Here is a 14,770-nt window from a genome sequence, read left to right as displayed (position 1 = left end):
GACTAGCAGCGTTCTATATGTGGATAAATTACTCTGCAATTTCATTAAATCAAATGTGTTTGTAACAAAAAGATTCATATCTAATTGCTAATTATCTATAGTAGAGAATAATAATATTATTTATACATTTATTAATCTTTAAGAAAAATAAATTTCATTACCAGTGGCGTAACAGGAATGTTAAAATAATGAACCATTTGATTGAATTTGATATTTTTTTTATTGGAAGGATTGAGAAAAATTTGATTTTTTGGTTCACAGGAAGAGTTTCTGTTTTAAGTTTTCATGTGTTGATAAATATATTTTTTAACATCCTTTATATTTACAATCTATTTTATAAGAAAAACATTCAGTAAATGATCAAGCGATTGACAAATTTAAACTTTTACTTATTGATTAGGTATTGAATTTCAATAGAAGATTCAGTGGATTATGTCCCTTTAGTCGCTGAGTTTTTAAGTTATTATCAAGAAGATTGACAGCTAATATATTTGTTATAGGCTATTCTTTTTATAATTGATTCCTCCACTGTTTCCATTTAAATATCCTCATGAATTCTCCTGTTCGTAATATACTATGGGGCACCAATGATCCTTCTTAGGATTTAGAACTGGAATCTTTGTATGGTTGCAATATTAGACTTGCTACTGTCTTCCCACATCTGTATTCCGTAGGACTTGATAGATTTTATAAATCAGCAGCATGATATCTTTCGAAATTGGCGAGTCTTCTCGTAATAGCCAATAGAGTTTCCTGAACTTAATGATATCTAAATAAAAAACGTATTTTTTTCATTCACCCTGATTGTTCCATCACTGTTTATTGTATTTATTTAAAATTTGATGTAATCTGCAAGAATAAAGTGAATACGCTTATAATTCCGTGTTCTTTGAAAGAGTTTTAATTGCATATTATTTTAGTTTTGCATTGAAGCTGTATCTCTGTTTGGGGTCAAGGATTTGTAATTCTTGGTAAAAAAAACGGTTTTATTGAAACAATATGAGGAAGTAGTTTAGAAACCGTGGTGAATAAATTCATTTAAAAAATTTGAGACTCATCTCGACTAGATTGATTTTTTTTCGTTGCGTTCAAGCTGCATATTGTCGCTTCGGGCGTTTTCAATTTATTTAACTTTTTTATGGGTATTGTGTGTAGCATAGTAAAAATTGGAACTGATTATCGATGGCGCGGTTTCTTGGTAGAGGAATGCCAGCAAATGCAATTTAGAGCTGCTCCGTTCATGTATGCTGTTGTCACTGGAGCATTATTCTTGTCCTTGTGTCAGGTCAACCAACTAACAGGCAGATAGAAGAAGTAGGCGCTCTGGATATACACACCTCTCATCCTAATATGTCCAACCAATCATTACACGCAGGACTCGGGGGTCCGAAGAGAAATCGCGACCATCCCACGCGCATCCACAGGAAAACTGTAAATTGTGCCCACCACGAGTCAATTGATTTTGCACCAAACGCAAATTATAAGTACATTGATTCTTACTGTACTTTATTATTCACTACACTAAATCATGTATTATTTTAAGAACGTTGACTCAATATTAAGTTATTTTTGCAATCTTTAGAATAAAAATATATAACATTTAATTGTACTTTTTATAAATTTTACTTCTTAATGCAATTACTATATTACCACAACAAAGTTCTTAACATAAAAACATATAATAAAATATAGATACATTTTAATTCTACTTTTTAACTATTGCTTCATAATTTCCAAATACAATAATTTAATAAAAAATTTAATTCGCATTCAGTATATCAAGGTTGTTAAAACAATAGCATATAATTCATTTCTTTCTGATACATTTGTGTATATTTTTTATTATGTAATCAAGCAACAAAGTCTCTAACAATTTTTTTTTATTATTTCTAACTTTACTAAAGAAATATATATTAATGACGAAAATACTTTTATCAGTAGCCTTATGTAATATTTTTACTGCTGTAATTTGAGAGTCATTTTTCTAATTTGTATTTGGTAGAAAATAAAAACGAGAAATTTCCTGAAAAAAATAGGTCACTGAATCGTTAATATTTAATTGCTTTTGTATGTTAGATTTTATCGAAAATGGCTGAATTTTATTTTCAATACTCTAAATATTTTTTTTTTTAATAAATATAAACTGGGAAAAGTTACCATCTAGTTGCAATAAACGTTATTTGATGTAAATTGTTAAGAATGAAAAGACTTGATTGTAATTATTTTAAGTTTGTTGTTTTAATTTTTATATAGATATATTTTTTCATTTAGAATCTGTCGAGAGTAAAGAATATAAAATAATGCTTCCTATAACGAAAAGGAACTTTAAAATTCATGAAAGGTAAACCACACGAAACTGCACGTAATATAAAAACTGCACTTGATGAATAGGAATCATCATCATTACTGAACCTTCATTGGCATTTATTTAAATATATAACATTAATACACGCTTAAAGGATTATTATCAACCAAACACACGCAATTATTATTAACATTCTTCATAGAAATTCTGTGTGTCTCAAGTAATTGAAAACATCGGTTATTAATATAGTCATTAAGTATGTGTAATTTTTATTATTTTTTTAAGTGATTTCGTAACACATTGGATTTAACTTTATTTAAATTGCAACAGGAATAAGAAAAACATGTAAATTGTGTATTTGTATATATGTATTACTAATACCAATTTTTTTATACAGTGTCTCTTATAGGTGTTGTTTATGGAAAGTGTTTGATCATCATAGAACATCATATCTAATATTATAATTCATATTTCCGGTTGAATTTATGATTGAAATTGGCCGGTGTATTTATTAAGTAATACTATAAAGTATGAAGACTAATCACTATTGAGATTTAAAATTATATTTTGAAGTTATATTTTGACAGATTACTACAGAAATTAGTAAGCCTACATTTTTGCCTTTAATTAGACTATGTGTACTTGGTTTATGTGCACTACTGATTTGAAGACATTGCATTTTTTTAATAAGAAATTAATTTTCTTTTTTGACACCTTATTTTAGTAAAATGGTAACAGCTATACATTTTCTTCTAGATGAATCTTAAAAATTACAGTATTGGCTTTAATTAGAGTATTCGTTCTTATATAGAAAATATTGAAAAGACAAAGACTTAAATGTTCAATTGTTAAAATTTGACAGTTTACTACCAGAAGCGTCAAATTTGCTATATACACAAATTGAAAATTATAGTTTTGACTTTAATTAGTAAATTCACTCTTATAATTGGAATGTATGGTTATTTAAGGTAATCAACTTTGGATATCTATTGAAGCACCAAATTTGTTGCTACAAATTTGTAATTTTAGTTTTAATTTATTTTTTAAGTAATATTAAACAATTTTTATATAATAATTATTTAAACAAAAATAAAAAAACAATGATTTAAGAACTATTATTTAAATATGTTCCAGAATTGGAAGTTGATTCATATTGTATTATTATTCCAGAAGACGTTCAAGATTAAAATAAATATATAGAAATCTTTGTCGACTCCATCCGTAAGACCAAACTCAGAAGAACAATAAATTAGGAAAAGGTATTTAGCATTCACTTATATGATAATCATAATATAGTTGTTAATTTAGAACGCTTGGGTCAATAGCTCATCGGACCTAAAGTCCATTCTACCCACACATTTCATACTAAATTTGTTGACACTCGTTACTCTTTAAAAACAATAACACGGAAGCTTCCATCGTTTCAATAAGCATTTAGTACAAAAGTCGGTGGGTTGTAATTGGCACCTGGTCTGCACTAAAATAAGTTACCGTAGCCAAATTGGCATCTAAAACTTAATGTTCGGATCTATTTTACATTACATATTTCTTATAGGCGTCTCTTGTAGTATTCCGAAGGACTTTTGCAAATTGCGATTTATTCCGCGTGTCCGCACAAATTCGCGTGGCGGCGCGTGGTCGAAACCTGATTTTAATTTTCATACCACACACAAACGTATCATAAATTCCAATTTCCTCATCGTAATATTCACTAAAAAAAACTTATTACTTGAGACAAAGAGCAACAAATAATATAAAGTCGTGAAATATATAAATTTCCAGATTGGAAGAAATCATTCTAACAAATACCAAAACTTGTAATCATTATTATTTTTTAAATGCATTTATTTCTAGTGACATTTAATTAATAATAATAATAAAAACAAAAGTTTATATTGTCATTAATATTGAGTTGTCAATTTTGACTTATAATTTGTAATTTTCTTATGTATCATTTGTGTAATAATGTAAATAATGTACCAGTTAATTAACTTACACTAAGTGTTATTTGAGCTACTGATACAAGTAACTGGAGAGTAAAAGGTATGTAATTAGTTAATTATAAGTAATTTTATATTTATTTAATTTTGATGTATAATTTAAACTTCCAAAAATTATGCAAGATTTGTAAGTGAATTGCGCATCTCATAGGAATGCAATTAGTTTTTTAAGAATTTTTTTTCGCCAATTTTTGTCATTGGATATTTTTTTTTTCCATGTTTTATTTAGCAATAACAATATGAATTTATAAGTACCGATGTACGTGTAAGGTATGCTTATATGACATAAGTACGTGTGGGACTTCAATGCAATAATAATGTTGCAATTGCAAATTGAACTAAACAAAAGTTTATAAAAAAATATGTATTTATTCATCATAGTCGTACAAAGTTCATAGAAAATTTAAAATATCTTTTGTAAATATATTATATAAAAATCTATATCTATATAGCATCTCTGTGTTTTAAATTTATGTAAAAAAATATATATCTCTGTAGCATCTGTTGACGGTTTACACGAATTTGTATGGTACACCATATTCTTGGGCGGGTTTAGTTGGGACGGGATCGACTGGCGCCGGTGGGTATGGTTTGACGGGTGTTGGTGGGTATGGGTTAATTGGAACGGGTTTAAGAGTAGTGGTTGTTGTAGTGGTGGTGGTTGGTGGTCCATAAACGTCGAAGGGTTTAGTTGGGACTACATCAGGTGTTGGCGCTTTCTTCGTCGTGGTTGGTAATTCGTATGAGTAGGATGTCTCGATGGGTTTCTGGGTAGTCTTCACTTCTGGTTTTGCGGTGGTTGGTAATCCGTATTCAACAAAAGGCTTTACTGGCTCAGGCGTTGGTACAACTACATCAGGCTTGGGGACTTTCTTGGTGGTAGTTGGTAATTCGTACGAGTACGAAGTTTCAACTGGTTTAGAGGTCGTCGGCAATCCGTATTCCTCATGTGGTTTGGTCGGTTTTTGCGTCGGCTTGGTAGTAGGAAGTTCATAGGAATAGGAAGTTTCGATGGGTTTTTCGGTGGTTTTCACTTCTGGTTTTGCGGTCGTAGGTAATCCGTATTCGACGAATGGTTTGACCGGTGCTACCGTCGTGGTCTTAGGCAATTCGTAGCTGTACGAAGTTTTGATTGGTTTTGTTGTTGTCGTTGGTTTTGGTGTTGGTTTTGGTGTTGGCTTCTTGGTCGTTGGTAAACCGTAAACTTCGAATGGCTTAACAGGCTTCGGCGTTGGTGGTACCGCTGGTGGGTAAACGGGCTCCTGCGTTGGTGGTACTGCTGGTGGGTAAACTGGCTTCGATACATCCGGTACACCGTAAGAAGTGGATGGAATCACGAATTCTTGGTCAGGTTTGATCGGAACCCCATAGGAATTCTCAAGAGGTTTTGCGCTGGCTGCGCAGATTGCAGCGACGAATAAGCACAACTAGAAAACACAAAATTTTAATTTTAATAAAACTTATATTTTTATTAACTTTTTTTTTTAATGTTAACAAATGTATACAAACCTTGATCATGATGATTGATGTATTTGTTTCAAAGCACAAACTGAACTGATTTTACAATTTTTAAAATCAACATTATATACTTATGTTCCTTTTACTTTTCGTTTCCGGCTTTTTGGAAATCGTCACGACATTGACATAGGTTGCATGGCGATAATTGCATTTTAATTCTTTAGATGCGCTTCATAGATATATGAAGCGCATTCTTGTAAATCCTAAACTTTACATACTCTTACTGTTTGCTTATGCAAGTAAAGATTTATAAAATATTAATTAATTAAAACAAAATAATAAAACCTTTTTGGCTAAATTATTTATTACAATTTTGTTCTATACACATGTTATTTTTGATAAGGTAAACCGCAATTAGTAATCAAATTTGTAAATGTTTATTATCTAATATTAATTATAATAATAAAATATCAACTCTTACAAAGGATGATAATATAATGTACAAGATTACAAAAACAAACATCAAAACTATAATAGTATTTCTGTATTATTATTTCATAAACACATTTAGTTGTGAACGTGTTAGATTATTTTATTTAATCAGTCATTTAATTAATCATTATTTGCTGATTGCGCTTTAACATAGGATTTAAACAAAAGTTTCTTCAATTTATCAGAGATTTTCTCTTTATCTTATCTGATTTTATAATAAAATTGTAAATCAGAATATCATTTCCCTTTATCTATTTTTAATACATATAATTGTTTTACTTTTGCAATAAAAAAAGAATGTTTATCGAAAATAAATTAATTTTGAAATGTTTGGGTATTTCCAATATTTTTTTACACATTTTTGCTTATCTTGTTATAAATAAATTGAACTTATTTAAATTTATTATTATTGATTATTCATCGATAAAGTTTAAATTTCATAGCATTTTTTGAATTCCAAATTAAACGATTTTTTTTATAGTTTTCGTGTTAAATATACGTAATACGTACATATTTTCGATTGTAAGTGAAAAGTAATTACATTTTGAAAGGTTCCCAAGCAATGTGATTAATGTGAAAACAATTTCGAATCCGGATACAGTTCCAGTTTGTTCATTTATTTTATTGCGATATGTTTGTGCTCTTTGCGCCAAATACGGATCAACCTACGCGAATTTCATATACATGGGAAACTAATCAATACATATTAATGATAATAATGGTGAATATAAAAAAAAACTGTATCAATTGTGAAATTACTGTGCAACAAGGAAATGTGCCTACGTATATTTAAATAATTATAAATTTACATTTTTTTTATTGTTATGAACGTAGACTAATGGGTTCAGTATTGGTGTTTAAATATATACAAATTGGACTTATTTGTTTTTATTTTTGTAAAAAAAAAATGGATCCGTTTCTTGCGTGATTTTATTTATAATTCGCACCACTTTGGCGGTCTATGCTAATCGATTGTTAAATTGGAGAATGCGAAGAATCGCAACGCAAGACTCATGTATGAATAATCGAAAGGATCAAAATCCCTCAATGAACTTTTAAACTCGCCTTGCAATCACAATAAAATTAATCAATACGTATTCATTGAAGAATTTACACTAAAATGTTTGTTTCGCAGAAAAAGTTCGCTCGCCAGCCTTTTGGTCCAAATTAGGAAATTAATAAATAAATTAATAATAAATTCATTAGCTTTTAGACAAAATTTAATTCTTAATTAAACAGATACAGTTTTTTCCTTTAATATTTATTCATTACTATTGGATATATTTTTGTTATCTTGATTTATTGGTTTTTTAGGGAAACTTTTTTGCCCTTAAAATATCATATCATTTTTTTTCAATTAATCTTATAGATTATTTTAATTAATATTTTGATAAAGAAACATGATTTTTGTTTCCAATTTTGATAAAAAAAAAACGTATTTTTTTATGGTTGAATCTAATTCGAAAGTGCATTCGGCGTGAAATTTGATTCGAACGAAAGTCTGGATAATCTATTTTAAAGTAAATTAATGTACCAATTACAATCTAATTACTGCGAGTCTTCAAAACGTTTCCGTCTTTCCTAAACGCTTGATTTCACTTTAATCTCTCGTATGTCACATGATGTTTCCACAGCGACATTCCAACTAAAACAATTGCAATGTTTTCCTTGCGTTTGACAGGCTTAACACGATACTTAAGTGATTAGTTTGTATACAACCATACACTACGTTTATGTTTTCGTTTTTGTTTTCTATATATTTTCTATCCATTGAATTCGTCTGATTTGCAGGAAATGGCCGTAAATGGCTCCGTAACGCGTGCGAAACAATTTGACATAATTCTCATGCGATTAATTTACGATTGTGAACATGTCCAGCTTGGATAATTATTGCTCTCGGATCCTTGGCCATTGCGCAACGCTGCACATTTATTTAAATTTTAATGCCACAATGGGTTCGTCAAGTTATTTACCTCAATGCTAAACATATTTCAATTAGCGAAATACTATTATACCTTGTTATTCATTACGTATCACTTAAAATTCACAACAATAAACATAACTTTAACAACATTTATACCATTAATATACCTTGAATAATATTAGTATTTAAATTCTAGTAATTTAACTAATCAAACTAATAGGTATAATTTTGGTTTAGCTAATTATATAATTTACATGATTTGATTTATATTATCTAATTGATATGATTATATTTTTTCATTGCTGTTTTAAATAATTTTTACTTAGATTTTGATATTTACAGTCAGTTAACGTTACCTCTGATATCGAATCTTTGATACGACAAATTTCGAAATTTTAAGCCTCTTTTTACATAAAAAAAATGTATTTTAAATTTAAAAAATGTACTACAACATTCTGGAAATTAGATATAAACTTATCCTGGTGGCTTAATCAATAGGATTAATAAAAGTCAAAATATATCGAATTCAAAAGATAATTTTTCAGTACAAGGTTTAGGAAAACTTGTTAACAACAAAGACAATTTCAATTCAAGAATAAACTTTATTTATGTAAGATACAATACAGGAAATTGTTGTTGTTGTTGAGGTGGCGTAGATGTGAGCTTATCGCTCATTTAGCCAGGACAAATCTACATAATATTAAAGGAACAAAAACTTAGCTAATGGGTTGCACTTATGCTAATGTGCTGAAAGAAAATGAAGAACAGTATAGTATGATGCAAAGTAAATGTATACAGTGAGGAGCACTTGAACTAATTGGCAGGGTTTGGTTAGGGGAGGTTTAGGTCGTTTCTGTGGTGAACACCATCAGGTGCTTAGGAAATCGATTATTTCTGAGTCGTCGTCAGGGGATGAAGACAAAACAAATTAAAACGAAATTAAATAATTTCATATCAAAAAATGTTAACAAACAAAGATGAAAAAACATGATTAAATGAAGTTAAAACTTCCTAAAGTATAAAAATATATACCGATTTAAGAAAAAATGTTTTTGTTAAGCGATAATTGTTAAATACAATAACATAACATGAAAGTGAAAAATAGTATAAACAATAACATTTTAACATGTTATTTCACTTTGTATCTAAGTTGACTATATATTTAATAAAATTTATTATAGTCATAGCATGTTCATCTCTAAAAAAGAAGAATCGCTTAAAGAAGTTATTTCGTATTCGTTAATCGAGGTATGACTGTATGAGATTTGTTTGATACTATCATAGTTACGTCATCGAAATAATGTAACTAATATATAATCTTAATTTAACTAGTTTTATTGATCGCATCAAAATATCATTATTAAATGTCGTTTAGTCATAAAGATTTCAACTTCAATTTTTCATTGTAGACTTAGCATATAAATGTTTCTTAGTTTTCGGTATTTATGAACATTTGGCGTATGCAAATTTTGACTTACTGCATTAGTCATTATTCTTATTCAAAAATAAACCATATAAACACTAGATTAATTCAAACATGATACATACATAATTTGTTGCAGTATTAAATACTTATACAAATCATATAACCTATACAATGTAATATAAATTATCATCTATATATACTATCATTATTATCATTATTTATTGTTTTAGTCATAGACATTTGGACATATTAACTTAATTCTTATGTATATTTATTGTTATGATATTGTCCTTATACATCATTAGATAAGCATATCAAAAACAATAAAGTTAACTAAAGTAATAACTTTTTAAGTGATGTACTTATTTGCGAAACTTCTTACCGCTAACAAAAAAAAAACTTACCTTACCTAATGTATGTGTTTCTTTTGAGACATTGTCATGTAAGTAGGTGGACGTAATTTGCATATGGTACAGTGTACAAATAATGTATATGGTTACATTAATTATAACAGATTGTGACTCAATAAGATCCTGCTCCAGATTACGATTCAAGTTCATCGCCTACTCGTCCATTGCTTCATGCTACTTGTTTTGTTTAGCAGCAAACAACAGATATATTTATTTAGTTCATTTTATCTTAACGTTTTCCATACTTGTCCTGTTGCCTTGCATAATACAATTAATAATTTCATATTAGAATTTTCAAACGCGTATGTAAATCAACTGTATTACGTTTATATTATTTTTTTGTTATTGTTTTTTTTATTTAAATTTTATAGCATTGTTATAAACGCAACTGTTTAATGCGTTTAAAGACCGTTTAGACAATTCGCAGTTATTTTTGAAAGCAATAATATGGAAAAACTAGTTCTTATGACGCAGTTAGAGGAAGATAAATAAATTAACAATTTTAACAAATAATAAACTTGTTTAAAAATGCAATAATAGATGGACAAGTACATTCGAATTAGAAAGGATTTGGATACAAAATTTAATAAAAAGTAAATTAATAATATAAATATATTACCAAAAATAGCTGTGATATAAACAAATATAAAAACCCTCATGTACATTAATAACAGTCAATTGTAAACTCCTGATATTTTACACGCACAAGAGAAAAAGTGAATATTACAGTAAGATTGGGGGCAGATTTAGGTATGGTCTTTATGGGCTACAGCCCAGAGTCCTGTTTTTTAATCCAAACTTGAGTTAACAGTATTAGCCCTCAACCAATGTTAGCCCAGGGCCACCCAAGTTAACGGTGAGTAAGATTTATACTTGTAATATTTTATAAGTTATAAAATTTAAAGTCCTCTATATGTAAAAATATGTTTGTATTGTATGCAACCCATTTTACAATGACAATTTTAAACATGTTCAGACATTAATTTAAAGTAACGAAGTAAAAACCATACTAACATTTGTATAATTTGTGTATAATATATAATATTACAAAGTCTGTAAAAATATTTTTAATAAATCTTAGTAATACTTAGAAAGAATTTAGTAATAAATCAAAGCTAAAAACGGAACTAAATTATGTATTTTGGATTTTAAAATAGGTTTTATTGTTACATTTGTTCTGAATTTAGTTTATGCAATAGTCCAATCTATTTAATTTTTAATATATTGAGCCCACTACGGATACCAATGGGCACTCAAGCTGAAAATTTCTGGATTTGCAGCATGTAAGATTCCTAGGATATTGCGTGATTCGATTCTATGGACCTGTAAACGGGATATTTTTTTAAATATTGATGTAAATGCAACCACACTATAAGATTTCATGTGAATTCTTGATGAATATATCTACCCCCTCTTATCGTGGGGGTAAAATAGGAAACGAACCGAAGGACGTTTTAAACGTATATAAACTAAACTCATATGAAGCAAAATCATACAATTCCAAATACTTTGTGATAACACACAAACTACATCTACACAACATGAATACTTTTTTGGTAAGTTTCAGTTTTTATATTAGATTGTATTTATTCTATGCATTTTGTTGTATTCTTCAGATCTTCGTTGCCATGGGCATTGTTGCTTCCGCATCAGCTTCCGTTCTTTTGAAAGGGATTAATCTGAACTACGGAGGATCTATTGGACCGAGCGGTATCGTTACTGGTATTGGCGCTAAAGGACCTTCAGGATCAGTCACAGGAGCTGGAGCGGTTGGTCCTTCTGGTATAGTCACCGGAGCTGGAGCTATTGGGCCAAATGGACCCAACGGTCTCATTGGAATTGGTTCCTTGGGTATCGAGAAAGGTCTCGGTCCCATTGGGTTAGGATTAGGACCAATTGGACTCGTCGCTCCAACGTCTGGTGTTGTTCTCAAAGGAATTGATTCTGGTCTTTTGGGACTTGGTTCAATTGGAAAAATCAATACTGGTATTTTAGGTCTTGGCTCAGTTAGTAGAATCGATAATGGTCTTTTGTGGTAAACAAAAAAACTCAATTCTAGGCATAAACGAAATCATCTTATGCCATACAACTTATTTTCCTAATCGTCACGTTTTCTATAAATGTATGTAAAATGATGAATGGTAATTTAAGTATCCTATGGTTTCTTTATGCCATAACAAAAGTCAAATAACACTTGCTCAATCAATTATAACTATAGCTGGCGTATCATGAAACTCGTTCTCATTAATGTATTTCTTATGTATATTTGTATAATAAATAAATATGTATGAAAATTTAAACTCCTCTTTGCTGTTGTGAATCTTTACCTTTGCAATAACAATTTATTAAAAAAAATAATTTTTAGAATGTACTAAAATACATCTGCTATTATTATTGTTTTATAATTAAATAATTATATACTTACAAGAAATTTATAAGAGCTTGGCTGTAAACCAATAGACTTTTGTTCAAAGCAATGTTCTGTATAGCAGCGGCCGCATCGATCGTTGAAACATTTAATTATTTCGAATTTAACACTATTAAAATGATAGAAAAATTTCATTTCAATAAATCTGATATATAACAATCACGTTTTAAGTAGAAAAGTCTGATCTTTAAGTAAAAAAGTCGACCTCAATAAAAAGCAAGTTTGCCGCTTCCTTTTAACCCTTTCTTACCTTAAAATAAAAAATATAAAAAGTTTCTTTAGATTTCTTTTAAAACACATTAAAATTAGACAATTTTAAATGAATTATAGTGATGTATATCACAAAAACGAATCAATTTTCAGAAGTGATAAGTATTACTTGAATTTAGGTTTGGTGTTTCCAATTGCAAAACAAATCATTTGTGTATACAATATAAGGATTACATACCAGTACAGTATTTAGGTCTGTTTCATATCTCTTTATAATTTAAATAGTGACATAAATGTGTAGGTTCTTATAAGTACCGTCAGACAACAAAGGATTAAATGAAAATTGAAATTATTGCATTATTATTTATTGTAACTCAATTATAAAATGTCTTTACTTTCTTAATTGTATCTATAAAAGATGATAAATGACTTTATTAAACTTTTTGATAATATGTCTGTATATCAACCTTTAAATATACAGTTTAAGACACATGAACCTTTAGTTAAATTTTCGCATCATACCTTGTGATTTAAATTCCGACTTCTTGGTTAAAAATATGAGTTGTTATTTTTAGTGTTAGTAAACTAATTATTCTCACTGAATTTGACTAAATTTAGAAAATTCCAGGTTTCAAATAGTATAGAGATAAAAAATAATTAGAAATAATATATATTTTTATTTATGACACACATTTTCATAATATTTAAAAATAAATAAAATGATGAAACTTATTACATGAAGTGGCTTCAGCTGATATACACAAAATATGGTAATCATGAAATATAGATATAAATGACATATGGTTGTTCTTAGAAAGAGATGACTTCAGGATTTTTTTTACCACAAAAGACCATTATCGATTTTTCCAATTGAGCCAAGTCCCAAAAGACCAGTATTAATTTTTCCAATTGAGCCCAATCCTAAAAGACCTGGGCTTTTGATGAGGATACTAGACGATGGAGCAGCAATTCCAATTGGTCCCAATCCTAAACCTTTAAGACCGAGCAGACCTGGTGCAATACCCAAAGATTCAATTCCAATAATTCCGTGTCCGTTGGGTCCATTTGGTCCAATAGCTCCAGCTCCGGTGACAATACCAGAAGGTCCAACTGCACCAGCTCCAGTAACAGATCCTGAAGGTCCTTTAGCGCCAAGGCCAGTAACGATTCCGCTCGGTCCAATAGATCCCTCATAATTTAAGTTGATCCCTTTCAGAAGAACTGAGGCAGATGCGGAAGCCACAATTGCCATGGATACAAAGATCTAAATAATAAATGAAATAATATAATATTAAATGAAATATATCAATATAAACTTACCAAAAAAGTGTTCATTTTGTGTTGATAGATTGTGTGTTATCACAATGTATGTGGAATAGTATGCTTTGCTTAGAGTAAGCTTACTATTTATACCTTCAAAACGGCCTTCTTATTCTACCCTCACGATAAGAGGGGGCAAGTGCATGAAATCTTATAGTGTAATTGCATTAGCATCAATTTAAAAAAAATCCAGACGCTTTGAACGAATCACGCAATATCTTTGGAGTCTTACATGCAGCAAATCCAGAAATTTTAAGCTTGATTGCCCAGTGGTATGTGAGGTGGGCTAAATACTATTTCTAAATAACATTATTGTAGATATTATCTGATGCAATTGATATTCCAAAGATTTTTTTTGCTAAATTATACAATATTATATAAGCAAATATCAATTATATATATATATTTATAATAATCTTGATATTATCATTTTTTGTTTAATAATTTAAAAAATTTATAGTATTCTTTGTTAGTAACAATTAGCTATTTTTGTATTACATATTTATTGTGAATAAATGCTTATATGGTTGCATATGCAGAATAAAAATAAATGTTGATACACACAAGCAGTTCGCAAATTGTAGATTTCCGTTTTAAACATTTTCAAAATAATTGATTTAAAAACAGAATGTTTCTGTATTATCATAACTAGTAATTTAAATATATTATTATTTTGTTCAGAGGAATTGATAAAAGTGAGGATGAAATTAAACAACAAAAATTACTTATTATTATCAAAATACAAATGTATTTTAAAACTGAATATATATACAATTACCACTGATCAATTATTATTA

General features: G+C 28.9%; 3 protein-coding genes across 3 annotated transcripts; 1 reads left to right on the top strand and 2 right to left on the bottom strand.

Moving 5' to 3' along the window:
- Positions 1-4,768: 4,768 nt before the first annotated feature.
- Positions 4,769-5,997, bottom strand: LOC108569682 (proteoglycan 4-like). Its single transcript, XM_017931322.1, has 2 exons — positions 5,815-5,997; positions 4,769-5,732 (listed from the first exon to the last, which is right to left on the bottom strand). The coding sequence occupies exons 1-2, from the start codon at positions 5,821-5,823 to the stop codon at positions 4,818-4,820; spliced, it is 924 nt and encodes a 307-aa protein (XP_017786811.1). The 5' UTR covers positions 5,824-5,997; the 3' UTR covers positions 4,769-4,817.
- A 5,455-nt stretch (positions 5,998-11,452) lies between these two features.
- Positions 11,453-12,054, top strand: LOC108569666 (collagen alpha-2(I) chain-like). Its single transcript, XM_017931302.1, has 2 exons — positions 11,453-11,571; positions 11,632-12,054. The coding sequence occupies exons 1-2, from the start codon at positions 11,557-11,559 to the stop codon at positions 12,052-12,054; spliced, it is 438 nt and encodes a 145-aa protein (XP_017786791.1). The 5' UTR covers positions 11,453-11,556.
- Positions 12,055-13,404: 1,350 nt separating this feature from the next.
- On the bottom strand, positions 13,405-14,020 carry LOC108569685 (collagen alpha-2(I) chain-like). The gene is made up of 2 exons (XM_017931326.1): positions 13,974-14,020; positions 13,405-13,917 (listed from the first exon to the last, which is right to left on the bottom strand). Exons 1-2 carry the CDS (start codon positions 13,986-13,988, stop codon positions 13,492-13,494), a joined length of 441 nt encoding a protein of 146 aa, XP_017786815.1. The 5' UTR covers positions 13,989-14,020; the 3' UTR covers positions 13,405-13,491.
- Positions 14,021-14,770: the final 750 nt, after the last annotated feature.

Source organism: Nicrophorus vespilloides, unplaced genomic scaffold, assembly GCF_001412225.1.
Source record: "Nicrophorus vespilloides isolate i.1.1-1 unplaced genomic scaffold, Nicve_v1.0, whole genome shotgun sequence".
Taxonomy (NCBI): domain Eukaryota; kingdom Metazoa; phylum Arthropoda; class Insecta; order Coleoptera; family Silphidae; genus Nicrophorus; species Nicrophorus vespilloides.
This window is presented reverse-complemented; position numbering and strand designations above follow the sequence as displayed.